Source organism: Belonocnema kinseyi, chromosome 6, assembly GCF_010883055.1.
Source record: "Belonocnema kinseyi isolate 2016_QV_RU_SX_M_011 chromosome 6, B_treatae_v1, whole genome shotgun sequence".
NCBI classification, from domain to species: Eukaryota; Metazoa; Arthropoda; class Insecta; order Hymenoptera; family Cynipidae; genus Belonocnema; species Belonocnema kinseyi.
Window position 1 is genome coordinate 31,983,575 of NC_046662.1, and position 16,374 is coordinate 31,999,948.

At 30.8% G+C, this 16,374-nt stretch overlaps 1 protein-coding gene across 1 annotated transcript in view; it reads right to left on the reverse strand.

Moving 5' to 3' along the window:
* The window catches only part of LOC117175321 (retinal guanylyl cyclase 2), a 444,267-nt gene that overhangs the window by 71,543 nt on the left and 356,350 nt on the right, over window positions 1-16,374 (reverse strand). The window contains exons 6-8 of the mRNA XM_033365029.1: window positions 14,921-15,204; window positions 2,556-2,661; window positions 845-941 (exon numbers count right to left, since the gene is read on the reverse strand). Coding sequence (XP_033220920.1) covers window positions 845-941; window positions 2,556-2,661; window positions 14,921-15,204 — 487 coding nt within the window. The remainder of the gene's footprint in view (window positions 1-844; window positions 942-2,555; window positions 2,662-14,920; window positions 15,205-16,374) is intronic.

Consider the following 16,374-nt stretch of genomic DNA (forward strand, 5'->3'; position numbering starts at 1 on the left):
TCATAATTTTAGATTAAAATTTATCTTTATAGTTTAGAATTCATCTCTTCATTTAAACATTTTAATATTTTGTTAAAAATTAGTTTTTTCTTAGTTGACAACTAATTTTTCAAATTGATAATGTATTTAACTAATTAATTAATTCTTGAAAATTTATCTTTTTTTAAATTTCAGTATTTCCTTAGAATTTCAAGGCTTTCTCAAATATTTTCTGTTGGTGATAGGAAGTTCGCAATGTTTCAAAAGTGGGAGTCGGAACTAAATAAGAAACTTTTAGAAAGAAAAAAATGGATTTCCAGAGTTATAAAAATATATAGCCCACTATAAGAAGACTGAAATTTTTCTTCCATCGTTAAATATTAAATTGTCTAAAAAATTCCTTCTTTTACAAATATTATTTCGGTCATGACTAAACTATCACTTTCAATAAATGTATAACAACTGCCACTCGACAGAATATGAATGCGGTTGTACACAAATTAATTTTGGATTTGCAAAAGTGGATAATTTTGATCTTAATTTGATCATCAGAATGATGCGCAATGCTTTGATATTCCAGGGTTTACTGTGTCGAAATTTTCTAATTACTAAGCTAAGGAAAAATTAACTAAAAACTTAAATACAATATCTGATTGACCAAAGTTCCTAAAAAGGTTCCTTAATATATATTAGAAACTATCAGTATTCATAGATTCAGAATAAAAGATTTCTAATATTCATTTTAATTCTACTGAATAAACACACTTGTTGGCAAATACGAATATCATTGGCAATAAAGAAAGATATATTTTACTTTGTAAACAAAATATAAAAAGTTTCATCGGAAGAAGATTTAATGTATTACCCTCCTGGGATCGGGTACTTGTGGGAATACAAAGTCGGATGCTGTTAAGATTAGCTTATATGGACCCTTCGACATTCTCTTCTTCACCAAATGTCTCCTGAAACAAACCTTATTTTAAAACATCAATTTTTATCGATACATTTAACAGCCTACTTTTATACTCAAGCAAATACACCCCCCCCCCCCCTAAAATAACATGAATTATTTATAAAACCCTTCACTCTTAAGTACTAAATAAAAAGGAACACAGAATTTCAACAACATAAAAGTAAATATAATAATTAGAATCAAGAATAGGCTACACTTAGGAAAATGTTTATTCGAATAAAACAGAAATTTTCTTGACCCCATATCAAAGATAGAATTTTGTTTGATTCAAATAAAATTCGTTTGAATTAAGCAATGGTGTGTTTGAATCAAATAAATTTTGCTTGAGTAAACTAAAAAAAAATCTGCGTGTAAATTTTGCATAATCAATTTTTAATATTTGACCACAAATATTTGAAAAACACTGCTCCATTCAATATGTACATGATGGGCATATCTCGTGTAGAAAAAGCCCCGTTGAGACCTCTTATGATGAGGGCCCTCGGCGGCGGCCCGCATGGGTGTTCCACGCGTGGAAATTCTACGAGGGTCCCAGTCGAGGGCCCAGCTCGATTGCCCTCACGGATCAACGATTAAAATTTCAAAGTCGGAGGGGTAAATATTTTATACCCTACAAAACAGACATGAAAAATACGTTTAAAAATATGATTCATACGTTATAAAATAAAGTAGTCTACAACGAGAAAAAAATGAAATATTACGCGAAGAAAAATGGTAATCGATTTAAATTATTTATTTAATAATTATTTTATTGATTTTCCTGTTCACAATTTGTGTATTTTAAATTTAAATCACGTCATCTAATAATAAATAATTAGAAAAAGCAAGCTTAAAATTTGTTAGTTCTAATTTTCTAAGCTGTAGCTTATGAGGATAGCCTTTTTCACCGAGTTTTAACTTGTCGGTTTAGCGTATTGGTTAGCACTCCCGACTGGTAGGCGATAGATTTAGGTATAGATATTGAGGTTCGATACCCCGTAGCTTTAGAAATTGTATTTGTAATATAATGCTTAGGAATGTAATATATGTATTCACTTTTAACAGGACTATTAATATTTTCAGTGAAAATACTCGCAATAAATTGAGTTTTATTTTTTTCAATACCTTTTTTTTTCATATCGTTAGAGTATAGCAGTACGGCACTAGTTAGCACTGACGCAGTACTGCGCCCATGGTGAATTTCCTATTGGGGTAGTACTGTGCCAGTAGCGATATCCAGTGCTATCCCAATACTCACAGCCTAGTACAAAATAGTGTTATAATCCCAAAGATATTCCAGTACAGGTGCTGGCACTGGCAAAAAAAACCAAGAGGGCTTTCATGATGGCAACCATGAGGGATCCATGAGGGAAGCCCATGTTGGGCCCCTGTGGATTAGCATGTCGTTTCTATAAGGGACCACGCCTGGATTGCTCTCATGGATTCGACAAGGCATAAGGGCAATCCATGAGGACCCTGACGGGGGCCCCTTCATTTTTCCACATGGGATACCAGAAATGAAAATATACATTTTAAAATAAGGCCATCTATACACAAATCATAAATTCGTTCACTCTCTTTCATACGATTGACTATAAAATAATTAACAATGAGGTACATTTACCGTATTAATGCTGCAATAACAATGGCGACGAGGCCGAATAGGAGGGAACTCATTATGATAGCTACGATATGTGCAGTTCGTAATGGTATACCTTGCAGATTTCCAGCTAGGACAAAAAATTTTATAAAATTTTCACATTAAACTCACATCAAAATCACAAAACGATAGCTATTGCTTAAGGGATACCCATAAATTAATTAGCAACTTTTTTTTGGGGGGGGGGGGAGGAAAATGTTACTATGCGTTAGATGGTGTAATGGTGGGATGTAAATTTGCACTGTTGCATAACATTTTTAACAAATCAACCCTATATAAACCCATGTATAAAAAATTAGGGTATAATTAAAATTTGGTAATTACTATCAGAGCTATAACTAGGATGGTGCCATTGCATAGTGGGTCAGAATCCCAAAAAGCTGAAAGAAACTCAAAAATGGTTCGATTAAAATAAAAATTGTGTTGTATATGTATTGGTAAGGAAAAACCTTATTTTATCAACTTTTTCCAGACTATTTATTATGTGTTGTATATGTTTTTTTGTTCGCTGATCTCAAATTCGTGTTTGAACATTTTTAGAACAAAATCACGGTTAAAATAATACTACTGAAAACCTTAAATAGTGGTTTGTAAGATTTCAGAAATTTTTAATATTTCCAAATTTTCAAGGAATTTTACAGTATTTCGAGGATTCAAAAGAACTTTAAAAATTTCAAGGAATTCAAGGTATTTTACAAAATCGGAGTTTTTCAGGGATTTTAACAATTTCGAGGAATTTCAAAGCCTTTAGGGTATTTTTAAGGATTTCAAGGAATTAAAAAAATTGTCAAAGATTTAAAGGGATTTTCAAGAGATATCTGATTTAATGGAATGGCAAAGGTACAAATTTCTATCGCACAAAAAGATTGTTTTTTTTTGTTTGTTTAAATTTTTTTAATTTTTAGATTATTTTTGGTTGTTTGAAGAAAAACAAGTGTATCGAAGAAACGGTTACTTCAAATTTCAACACTAATTCATTTTGAGAATATTTGTAATAAAAATTGTCCAAACTGCTTAGTTTTGGATTTTAATAGTCGAAAATCATATATTATTGAAATTCTTTTCAAAGTCGCTCTAATTTAAGAAATTGTAATTGTAGATTCTTTAATTCTTGATGTATATAATATCGAAAGATGTAATTTTTTATGTATAGTTCACCCGAGGCGAAATATAGGCCCTACTTTGACACACTTCACGCTAATATTTGTAGGGGCTAAGGTTGTAGAGTAGAGGCTATTCCCATACGATTTTTTCCATTACTTTAGCGCTCTTATGGACAAAAATTTCCAAATCTTCCATTTAGAGCGACAAAATAGAGGCTTAGTTTTTGTTTCTAATGTAACGCTCAACACACTATCTTACTGTACAAAATAAAATTATTTGACGAAAAATTAATAAAAGTAGAGCAAGAAGAACATTCGCGTAATGTTTCAAGTTATTTTGCACGCGGAAAAAATATCCATTAAAATTTATAGAACTAATCCTATAGTAGTGGATACGCTGGGTAGTTTAATAAAAGTTAAAATCGTCTTTGTTTTACATTGCATTGAACTAGTCCCGAAACTGTAGAGAACAGTTCTATAAAATTACAACCGATTTTTGGCCATAAAAAATTAATCGTTCGTATTATTATATTATGACTATTATACTCTAATATTTGTTCACATAATTATTTACTATTACAAAATCACTACACTATTTATAATCGCACGCAATGAAAGTTTTTATTCGCCGCGGGTTCGAACCCTATAAGTTTCTCATTCCTAACGCCTAAAGACTCTCGGCTAGCCTAGCTTGAACTATGGAAAACAAAATTTGAAATATACTGTACAGGTGTGCAAGGCCGTCTGCAAATTTTTGTGACCCATTCTATAAAAAATATTGCTACGCTTATAATGATATATGTACAAAGATTTTAGATTTTAGAAACGTTACAAATTATTGTCGTATATTTTATGCCCGTAAACAAGATTTAATGTAAATACAGAAATATTTCAAGATATTTAAAAATATTTAGAAAAAATTCAATATATATTTTCAGAAATTTAATAAATTTTAAAGGATTTCCACACATTTCTGAAGATTTCGAAAGATTTAACAGACTTTAAAGAATTCAAGAACATTATTTATATTTTGAAATTACTTTAAAGTCTTAAAACTCATTTAAATTCGACCGAAATTCCTTAAAAATTCTTCAAAATTACTTAAAATCCCATACATAACAATATTTTTAAATTACATGAAGACCTTAAACACTTTTGAATTTTTGAAAAATTTGTTAAAATGCTTTGTAATATTTTTAATTCTTTTACAGAATTTTTAAACTACATTAAATCGACTGAAATGCCAGAAAATCCCTTAAAATCATTAAACCTCTCTTGAACTCATAAAAAGTATTTTAAAGTCTTTAAAATCTCTTGAAAATTCTACTACTTTTTGGAATTCTTCTAAAATCTTTCGAAATTCTTTAAAATTACTTGAAATTTTTTGAAATTCATTTATAAACTTTAATGCTTTTTAATTTTACAGAATTTTTAAATCATGTTAAATTATTCTGAAATTCAATAAAATCCTTCCAAACACTGGAGCATATTTTGTAATTACACACCAATACATAAACTCCTTTGAAATTTCTTGACATTTTTTTAAATCATTTAAAATAATTTGGAATCTTTAAAAACTTGTAGAGCGCAAAGGAAAATTAAAGTATATCTCAGAACCCCTCTGCATATAGAAATAAATTGGTTCAAAAAATGACATTTTGAAGAAACAATTTTTGATCTTAAGTACACTTTAAATTTTAATCTTTGGTATATATTTATAACCATTGACGATTTTATTTAAATTAGTTACAAGTAAACTGTAATCAACGTCGGTTTTTTGGAGAATGATGTATGAATAACAATCATCGCTGACCAAATCCATTTGAAATCAGGCATGGCCATGCACTTGAAATCCTAGAATTTCTCGAGAGCAAAAGATATCGTTTTTTAAAGAAATTATACCTTTTTTCATGCGTCCAAAACTTGAGGAAAATTGGTCGAATTTGGGAAAGTTTAATTAGCAATTTAACAATTATTAGCTTTTATGCGATTTGAATTTAACACAAATAATTGAAATTTTAACGGCTTTGATTAAAAAAGTGTTTTAATATCATAATTTTTGGTGAATATAAATTTTGTCAGTTTTAAATGAAGTTCGAATTCTTTAAGTTTCAAGGTTCTGGAGTAGAATTTTTTTTTCATTTTTAATGTTTCCCATTTAAAATTATTATTTAGTTTGAGATTTTTTTTAGTGTAATTGAATTCATTCATTGATTTTATAACAATTCGCCTAATTATCTTGAAGTTCAAATTGTAATTTCTTTCTGTAATAACAATTTTAGATTCTAGAATTTCAAAAGCTTTAACTTTGAAAGATTCAATTTAGTGTTCAACATTAAATTGTCAAATCTTGATCGCTTTGAATTAATAATTGTTCAAATTCAATTTTTGCAATTTTTAATTATTTAATTTTGAATGCTTATAATTATAAATAATTTTCAACGATCGAATCTTAAAATATTGAATTTGCAAGGTTTTGACATTGCCCTATTTTATAAATTTTAAATCTGAAATCATTCAATTTCGTTATTCTTTAATTCAAAAGAAAATTGTGTGAAAGGAAAATCTATTTCTTAAGAATCTGTGGTAACTAATTTGTAGTTATTTTTTGTGGTACAGAAACATCTCGATAGAAAAGAATTGTATCTTTCTTACCTTTTTCAAACTTCTTTCCTCTTAGAAGCATTACGATGTTATCACTTTAATATTTATTATTTAAAAGCAATTAAACTGTTGCTTCCGAAAACTGTGGTGATAGTATTTTAGATAAAACAACAAAATATCTGTCATGAGGACGCAGGCGTCGAGGCATCGACGCCACATATTTTGTGCGTTTTAAATTTAAGAGCGCTAAAAGAGAATCAAAAAATTCTACGGAGATTCTGGAGCTTTAAAGAAGACGTAAGTAAAACTCAAGAATATAGAGGCAAGAACTTCGATGTAGGGGCTGAAGCTTATACAGAAGCAAAAGAGAATGAAAATATCTTTAGGAGTGGCTACGTAGGAGTTAGTAGAATGAACAGCCGCAAAGTAGGTACAATACTTCCACTTGGAGCGTCAAAGTAGGGCCTATATTTCGAATCGGGCAATTTTGAAGATTCACAATTGAAAGCGCTGCAATTGTAAGCATGTCAAAAGTCAAGAGTTTTCAATTTTAAATCTTACTAATAACCCAAAATTAAGTGGGACGATGGTCGTGGGGGCTAAAGCGTAGGCTTTGGACCCACTCCTTCGGCTTGCGGGTTCGATTCCCGCCTCGCACTCTGAAATAGTCTCGGCGGCCCATGCGGTGAACACTAGCCTAGCAAGAGAGTTTGTTCATCTTCGGAGAATCGTGGGGGGAGCAGTACCTCTAGAGAAAAAGGTTTTCTCTGAGTACTTAAAGCTGTTGCTCTTGGTGGTTCGGAACCCATCTTAAACTGTAGGTGTCCTCCTTCCACCACCAAGTAAGTGTGTGGGGGGTATTAAAGGAATGGAGAAGAAAGTGCAAGAAAAATATAAACCCACAGGGGACACATTAGAAGCTACCATTCCAATACACCAATATTTTAAATGTAATCTATAAAAATCACAGAGAATTTTTAATTTAAATACTTTAAACGTGTATAACCTTTAGAGGTGAATTTAAACATTTTTATTTTTATTTTTATTTAATCTTCAAGATCGAAATTTAAATGTTTTGTTGATTAAAATATTTTTAAAGTATCAATTTTAAACATTTTTAATTGAAAATTCAGTATTTCGAATATTTATAGTTTGAAATTATTAAACGAATAGAGATTGATGCAATTTTGAACACTTTTAAAAAAATAGTTTAGGTTAGGAGATTTAAAATGAAAAATAATTCGATCTTAATGATTTAAACTTAAAATTGATGAAACTATCTATATTTGCTACTAAAAATTCTTCAATTTTAAAGATGTATAAATTAATTTGATAAAATTTGATAATTCAAAAGATCTAAAGTCAATAGCTTTTTATTTCTGAATCTTCCAGAATAAAGAAATTTTAAATATGAATCATCGAAACTGCAGAATTTGTAATTGGTAATTTGTAGAATAAAACACCTTTTTTACGATGTAGTATTTAATGTTCTACAATTTTAAAGAGTTATAATTGTTAACACTTGCATTTTTAAATTATAAAATTGACATTTACAGTGAAACTCTTCTATAGCACCAATTTCGGGGCTGACGGTGGGTGGGAACTAACTCAATATAGCCGGCTCTGTGTTTGTTCACGCCTCAGTGCTCGCCTCAGCGACAGCCGCAGATCCCGCGCACCCCGCACAGGCCTGTTACACTTACATGCGACTCGGCGTCAATTTTCGGAAGAGCTATAGAAGGGAGGCTATTAAAGAGTTTCACTGTATTATATTTTTAAGAATTTTTTTCTCAACATATATAATTTTCAACTTTTTATATTCTCATCAGAGAAGGTATTAGATTTGTGCAAAATTTGACCCCCTCCCCCAATTTTTGTCAAATATCCACGTTTCAAGACCCCCTGAATCCGAAAAACAGGTTTTTACGAATGTGTCTGCCTGTATGTCCATATGCCTGTATGTATGTCTGTCTGGCTGTGAACACGATAACTTTTAAAAAAATTAATCTATTGGATTGCCCTTTGGTACACTCGTTTAGTGTGCTAAACTAAAGTTCAAGTTCGTTATCCAGCCATTTTTGATAAAAATTCAAGAAGTGAGCACATTTTGAATATTTTGAAGACCACTTTTTTAAAAATTCGAAAATTCTCTATGCGTTTATTTATAGAATTAAAAAAATGTAACAATTTATTCGAATGACTTTTTTTGAAAAATAAAAAATTACTAGAGTTATAGCATTTTCAAAATCCAGAAAAACAAACTAAAATGAACGATTTAAGCCAAAAAACGCATGAGACGAAAAAAAGTCTGGAAAAGAAAAACGTTCCTTTTTGAAAGCCCTACAGGATTATGATAACAACTTGTTTAATTTGGTCGCAAAATTTAACACTACAAATTTGATCGTACCAAAAATAAAGAAAAATCCCAAAATTCCATTTTTTGGCCGAACTATGCTAGATACGAAAAAAATGAAGAAGCTCAAATTGCGCTTCCTGGAAAGAACTATAAATTAAGAATGTATCACTTTTCGATATAATCTACGAGAAAAAATGAGACAAAACTTGTCCATCCAAAAAAGAGCTATAATTTTTGATAGGACAGTTAGTTTTTGCTTTAGTCGTAAAAAATAACATTCTAAATAAAAATATTTGAACTTAAATTACCGGACAAAAGTTGTTCGCCTAAAAAGATCTATGAATTTATTATTAATTATTTTTCGTTAGGACGAGTAGATTTCCTTTTAATCGTAAAACATAAGATTAAAAATTTAAAAATTAGCTTTTTGGAAAAAGCACAGAAAAGACGAAAGAGAACATAGGATCCTATATAGGACCATATAAAAGTTCCTGTCTTAGACCCTATGCAGATGCGCAGTAGTATTTATTTAATCGTAAAAAACAACATTAAAAATAAAAATGTTATGAAAACAAGGAAATAAGAATTAGTATGATTCAATTTTTATGCATATTATGAATTGTAATGATATATATTAATTGAAATAATACGTAGTTCAGAGCAGCTTGGAATACAATTTAAAGCAAAATAAGAAACCAATATAAAAATAATCATGATAAATACAATTTTATTTTTATTTTGCAATTTTTATTAAGTAATCCCTGGCAGAGTTACATAAAAATGTATTATAATTGATATAAACGTGTTGTGTATAATGTAGAAAAGTTTACAGGTTGGACAATATCGAGTGCGAAGCACGAGATATGTGATTAGGATGTGTTCGTTAAAGCTAAAAGAAATTTAACAAAAGATAGCTCAAAATCACAAAATTACAGTTGTCGGCCCGTTCATCTTTGATTTTAAAAGGTTTGTGCCCGAATGCGAAAGAAATGCAAAGATTGTGCGCGGAGTGCGATTGCCCTCAGTCGCGTGCCGTAGGTGCGCTCGAATTCTCAAACTAAGCTTTTTTAACGAAAGAGAATTCACAATCACAAAATTACAGTGGTGGGTGTTTTGAGTCTTAATTTTAAAATGGTTGCGCAAGAATGTGCGAAAATATAAAGACCGAGCGCGTAGCACGAGGTAAATACATCATCGAGCGCGAAGCGTGAGATAAATACAACATCGAGCGCGAAGCGCGAGAACCAACAGTCGCGCGGTCTAGGCGCGCTCAAACTTCCGAGCGAAGAGAGCCGCGCGCGTAGCGCGCCAATACAATGTGCCTGCGTAGCGGACAGATTTTTTCATGAATTCTATTTTAAATTCATTTAATTGAAGTTTCTTTAATTTAAATTGATTGCAATCCAGATATCCTGGGTTTTAAAAATTCATAATTAAAGATTTATTATTTTGAAAAGTTTATAGTTGAAATGATGTAATTTAAAAAGTCTTTGTATACAATGAATATGTAGTTCAATTTTTAATATTTACAATGCGAAATTTTTACATTTTTAAGAGTAAAAATTGAAAATTCTTTATTATTTATTGTGTAAAACAGAAAATGATTGAATTTTCAAGACTTTTTTTTAGAAATGTTGAAATTCTGAATATTAAAAATGGAAATTAATTCAATTTTATAGACTTGAAATTAAGATAGTTTAAGTTTAAAGACGTATTAATGTAGTATCGTTTAATTTTGTTGATTTTGAAGATCGAAAGTTACAATTAACAATTAATTAGTTTGGAGTGTTCATAGTTTAAACTTACATTTTGAACCTTTTTGGATGTAGTTTAATTTTGAAATTTTACCATGGAAAATTCTTCCTAATTTTCCAAATTGAAACAACTAAGGGACCCGAAGCAGAAAGAGCACGTAAATTCATTCCACCGACTAATTATTTTCTGAGTATTGACTAAGTATTGTGGCTATAATCATTTGAGCTGAACAATACTCAGCCGGCGGGTTAACTTTATTCTCTTTATGTGTCCTTTTTGTTTCGGACACCTCAATTTAAAAAATTAAATCATGAAAATAAAACAATTTTTAATTATGTCACTTACTTATTTCATAATTTCCAATTTAAATACAATTTATTTTATTCATAGTTTCAGCATTTAACATTAGAACAGTGTGATTCAATATATTTTTAATAATTCAAAATTCATCAATTGTAAAGGTGGAAATGACAGCCTTGATTTATTTTTCGTTAATTCTTAAAATTGTTGAAGTATATAACATATTTATTTTAAAGAATATTTCTTTAGAGGTTATTGAGTACTGTTTATTAATTGTTTTATTTACGTATAATCCTCTATTACGCACACTCATTAACCTTTAAAAAAAATTAGTGGTATAATTCAGATGTCTCAGGTATTAACTGACTAAATTGTATAAAACAAGATATCCCTGAATTTTTTTGGGTAAAATTACATATAATAGGCGGGGAAGAATAGGGGCTCTGAACCACTTTGTTACAAAATAATACATGGGGTAGGGAGTGGTTAAATAATGTGTTCTGTAATTTATGGATAAGCACTTTGCTTTCTCATTCTGATTAATTGAATATAAATAAAAAGTAAATATAAAGTAGCTAAAACCAAAAGTAGGTCAATCAATTTTTATCGAACCAAGGAATGTTTTCTATTTTTACATCAACTTTAAATTATAATCACAACTATGTCCTCTTGTATCAAAGGGATCTTTTCTAACACAAATAGAATTTTTCGTTAAATTTTCGGTTAAAACAATTTCCTTTGTCACAACAGGAATCCTTTTGTAGCAAAAGCTATGCTTATAGGACTTCCATCTCCTAATCCTGCAGAGAAAAGAATTCTGTTTATTTAAAGTGATATTCAGGAGGTTAAAAACAAAACAAGCATGAGGACAATGCATTTTCAAGAAAACTTTTATTTTTCTAGCTGTATTAAAAAAAAGAGGTTTTCTGTAAAAAAACCTAGATTTTTAAAATATTATAAATGACCATACTCCCCTACTCTTTAACAAAATGGAATAATATTATAGCTGAATCAATTAGTATTGAATCAAGGAATATTTCTTTATTCTTGTATCAACTTTGAATTATGTTAATGAAACAACCATAACCTTCCTCCTTTCCATATAATGATATAATTGATACATAATAATAATTGATATATAATGATACGTAATATAACAAAAGGCAACCTAGACTAACCGAAAATGCGGAATAATAATTTTTTAAAAAAAAGTGTTTTTAGAAGTTTCATGTGCATATGATCGATAAAAAAAATTATTTGCCAGAAAGTCCTCTAAAAGTCCTGTAACTTTCCCGTGACATTCGCCCAAATCCAGACAAATTATTCCAAACAGTCAAAAAAATTGTTTTCCTAATTATTTCAGATGGGAAATTTAAATTACTCAATTCAAATTAAAATGTCAAGATAAAACACAATTTTCGTCTTTTAATTTGAAATTAAATTAGGAAGACCATTGCCCTCTTAAAAAGTTATTTTCAAACACACTAGTGTGAATGAATTTAAATCCGGCAAATTTCCTAGAATGTTTTATTAAAGATTTTCCTACTGCGAAACGTTGAATTGAAACATTTGCAAATATTTTAAATTGTTACGAGTACAAAGCTTTTTCTACGAGAAAGCAAAATAATAATTTAGTAATAGTAAAATGTAATATAAAATTAAAAACTATCCAGATGATATGTAAGTTTAAAACCAAATTAATTGTATAAATTTAAAAAGTAAAACATAGCACAAATTACGAAATTTTAATAAAAAACGTAAAGATAAAGTAGTTGGAGGGTTAAGAAAAAATGTAATAAGGGGAAATATTGCATAGGGAAATATTGCAGAGGAAAAAGTGTTCGGAGTGGCCGAGGGGAAAATACTAAAGGATGGAAAATAGATAAGCTGATGATTGGAAGCAAGTCAGTGGAAAAAGGAGAAAAAGGAAAGCTGAAATAGGAGAGGTTAGAAATGAAGGGATGGGCGTCAATGAGTATAGAATATGGAGTGTGAAAGGAAAGGAAACAGTATGTCGAAGGGAATAAGCAAAAGGGATTTGGACACATGAAGCTTTAAGTTGAGAGAAGAGTGTGATTTTATAGGAAAGGGTAAGGAAAAGCAGAAAAAAAGAGGGCTTCTGTAAAGGGAAAGAAGAAGGGAGGTGGATAGGAAGGGTCATAGCGATGAAAAGTAAGGAGCGGTGAGAGAGAAGGAAGCGATAAGAGTATGATGGATAATGAAAAGGGGAATAAGAGGGTATTTTACACGGAGAGGGTACGAGAGTAGGAGCAATCAGATAGGAAAGGGTAAGAGGGGTTTATGATAAGGAGCAGAAAAACGGCGATTGGACGAAGAGGTAGAAAGAAAGTAGAGACGAAAGGTAGGTTAAAAAGATCAAAGTGTCATTGCAGATGAGACTTAGAGAAAACTTATCCAGGTGACAACTAGGTTTAAATGTTATTAAGTGTGGAGAGGGTTGGAAATCAAGGAAATAAAGTGGGCTGTGAATAGGGGAGGAAGGAGGGTCATTGAGGTTAAAGGTGGAAAGGAAGTGGCAATTAAAAGTCGTGGGTGATTAAATGGGAGAGAGCGATAACAATAGTGTAACTGTAAGGTGAAGGCCTCGTGAGTACAATGGAAAGTGGTTGCTAGAGAGAACATTAAGAGGAAATTTGAGCTTAACGAGTTGAGTGGCATATTGGAAGGACCGATGAGATGGAAAAAGGTGAGAGGTGGTTGGGAAGAGATGAAGAAGAATGGCGATGGAACAGAGGAATAGAAACAAAGTGTCGATAAAACGTGAGGAGTAATTAGCAGGGAATGAGCGAAATAAGTATAAGGCGAGGGCCTGGGAGGAGCAAAGTGGAAAGGATTAGTTAAAGAGGAGAATAAGAGGGAATTTTTATGAAAAGTAAGTTGTCATGAGAGGGAAAGGAGCGGTAAGATTATAAGAGGAGGGGTTAGGAAGTGTATAGAGTTAAGGTTATGTTAAAGAGGGTAAGATGTGGGGTTTCATTAATGAATTTCATGGAGCAAGTTACTTACGGGCACTGGAAAAAGGACTGGCAAAAGGAGAAAATAAAAGCTTTGATCATTTGAAATCATAGATTTAGATTTAAATGTAGAGAAGTTAAAAATCTCAATGTGGATCAGTCTTCGAGAAGACTTACCAAAATCAGAAGTAGAATCAAAACAAAATTTTCGTGTAACTTTGTAAGCTAAAAAATCTTAAAAATTCAGAATTTTTAATAAATTACGTAAACACAAATTTCGACATCTTATTTCTCAAAAGTAACACGTTATATTTACTTATTAAGATTTCCTAGCCCGAGCTGAAAATAGTTGGAAGGGGAAGATAAGACAAGATAAGGGAAGAGATTGAAGTGAAGAAAATGGTCTTAGAGGTTGAGAAAAAGATATTAAGGAATGGTGAATATATCATCGAAAGATTTAAAGTAAGCAGGTGAAAAAAGGAAAAGAAAAGGAGTCTGAAAGAGAAAAGGATAGAAAAGGAGAGATGTGAATGAAAGAATATAAAGGGAGAGGGGATGAAAGGGTGTGTTAATCGAAAGGGGAACTAGGGAGCAGCGATGGAATGAGAAGGGGTAAGATGGTCTAGGAAAGGAAGGGGGTGGTGAAGAGGGGAATAAAAAACTTCAAGAGGTGAAAGGGTAGAAAGAAAGTGTCAAGCAAAGGTAAAGAGTGCTTAAAAAAGAATAAACGATAATAGAATAAGGAGAGGGGCCAGCAAGTATGATCGGAAGGAGATTGTAAAGAGGGCAATAAGAGAGAATATGAGTTTAGAAGGGTTTGAAGTTAATCTAGATGGGAGCGATAAGGAAGAGGTGAATAAGGACGATGGAACAAAGGAGTAGAAACAAAGTGGTAATAAAAGGTAAGGAGTTATAAAAGGGAAGGGATCGGTAAGAGTATAAGGGGAAGGTCTGAGAGGTGTGTTGAAGAGGGGAAGAAAAGGGATATTTATCAATGAATTTCAAGTAGCGCGTTACTTGCAAACACTGTGAATAAAAAAATTATAATAAGGAATAAACTAATTAGAAATTGGTAAGTTTGACATAAGCTTACAAAAAGCGAAGTGAAATAGATGATTTTTTATTAATCATTTGAAACCATGTATTTGGATCTAATTACAGTGAAGATAAAAGTGTTAGTTTAAATGGGGCTTAGAGATGGCTTATATGGTGCAAATCGTTTTATTGATTACTCACGGGAGCAGTCGCCTGGATTTTCACAAAGTTCAGGGATCTCTTCATCGGTGAATGTATTTTCAACTAATTCCCTAACTATGAGGTGTCCTCTCTGTTCAACTACAGTGGCAATGGGCTGCCAACTATTTGCTCGTTGAAGCAACAAAGTGTAGGTGAATCTTTTGTTATTTAGGGAATTAAGACTCTCGTTTCGTGTGACAATATCCAAGGATTCCTCCAAGTGTGCCAATGTGTTCGGTACTGTATAAATTGAGTCACCACTAAATATCCTCTCCACATCGTATCTGAAATTAAAAATTGTATTTTTAATTAAAAAGCCATTTCTGGAGAGTTTTCCTAGTTTAAACAATTTAAGTGAGTCAGGTTTGGCAGAGTGGTCACTCAAAGTTTTAAAAAATCCCAGACTATTTCCTGGTGAAAAATTACATTTTTCCCGATCGACTTCTAAACATTTATAATAATAATTATATAATACTAATTCGTGTATTATATAAACTTAACAAGAAATAAAGATTTTAGAACTCCAAGGTGAAATATATCATGTAAATTATCCTAAAAGTGATTTCAGATTTTACAGCCTTAAATGCTCTTAAAGATAAAGAGAAATAAGACGTTTTCTCAAGAAAATAGAAGAATAATTGCTCAGACACTTTTTCCAAGCATAATTAAAGGTGAAATATTCAAAAGATTTAATGTCGAAATGTATGGGTTTTTTAACAAATTCCATTTCGGAATTTTCCGCACGACCAATCACTTTCAGGCTCATTCAAGGCCAACGTTAGGGAAAATTCCGTAATACTGCTCATTGATCAACTCTTAAAACTGAATTAAATGGTTTCATTTATAACCAAACAGTTGAAATTTCGAACAAAATATAAATGCTTCTGAAAAAGTAACATTTTTGAACAAATAAGAGGACTTTTCAAGAAAATAGTTGCATTTTAAACGAAATAGTTTATTTTTCAAGCAAATAGTAAAATTTTTAACGAAATAAAGATCACATTTCCTCCAAAAAAGAAATATTTTAATTCAAGGAAAAATTATCTGTAAAAAATCCGAATGTTTAACAAATCAGTTGAATTATTGTCCCTAAAGCATAAATTCCTGAAAAATAATTCAAATTTTTAATAACATAATAAAATTTTCAGTCAGATAGTAAAACTTTTAACTAAAAGAAATAAATTCTTAACTGAAAATATAATAGTAGACTTTTAAATTAAAAATATTGAAATTTAAAGCGAAAAAGACGACTTTTTAAAGAAAAGACAAATTTTCTATACAAAACGATAAATGATCAACAAAACAGTTTACGTTTTAGACAAAAGAATGACAATAAGAAACTAATTAAAGGAGGAGGGTCGGTAAGGCCGGTTTTTGGCCTAATTTATTTTTGGACCAAAAAATCAGAAAAAATCATGGTAGTATCTTATAAGTATCCCGAGTCGATTGCACGC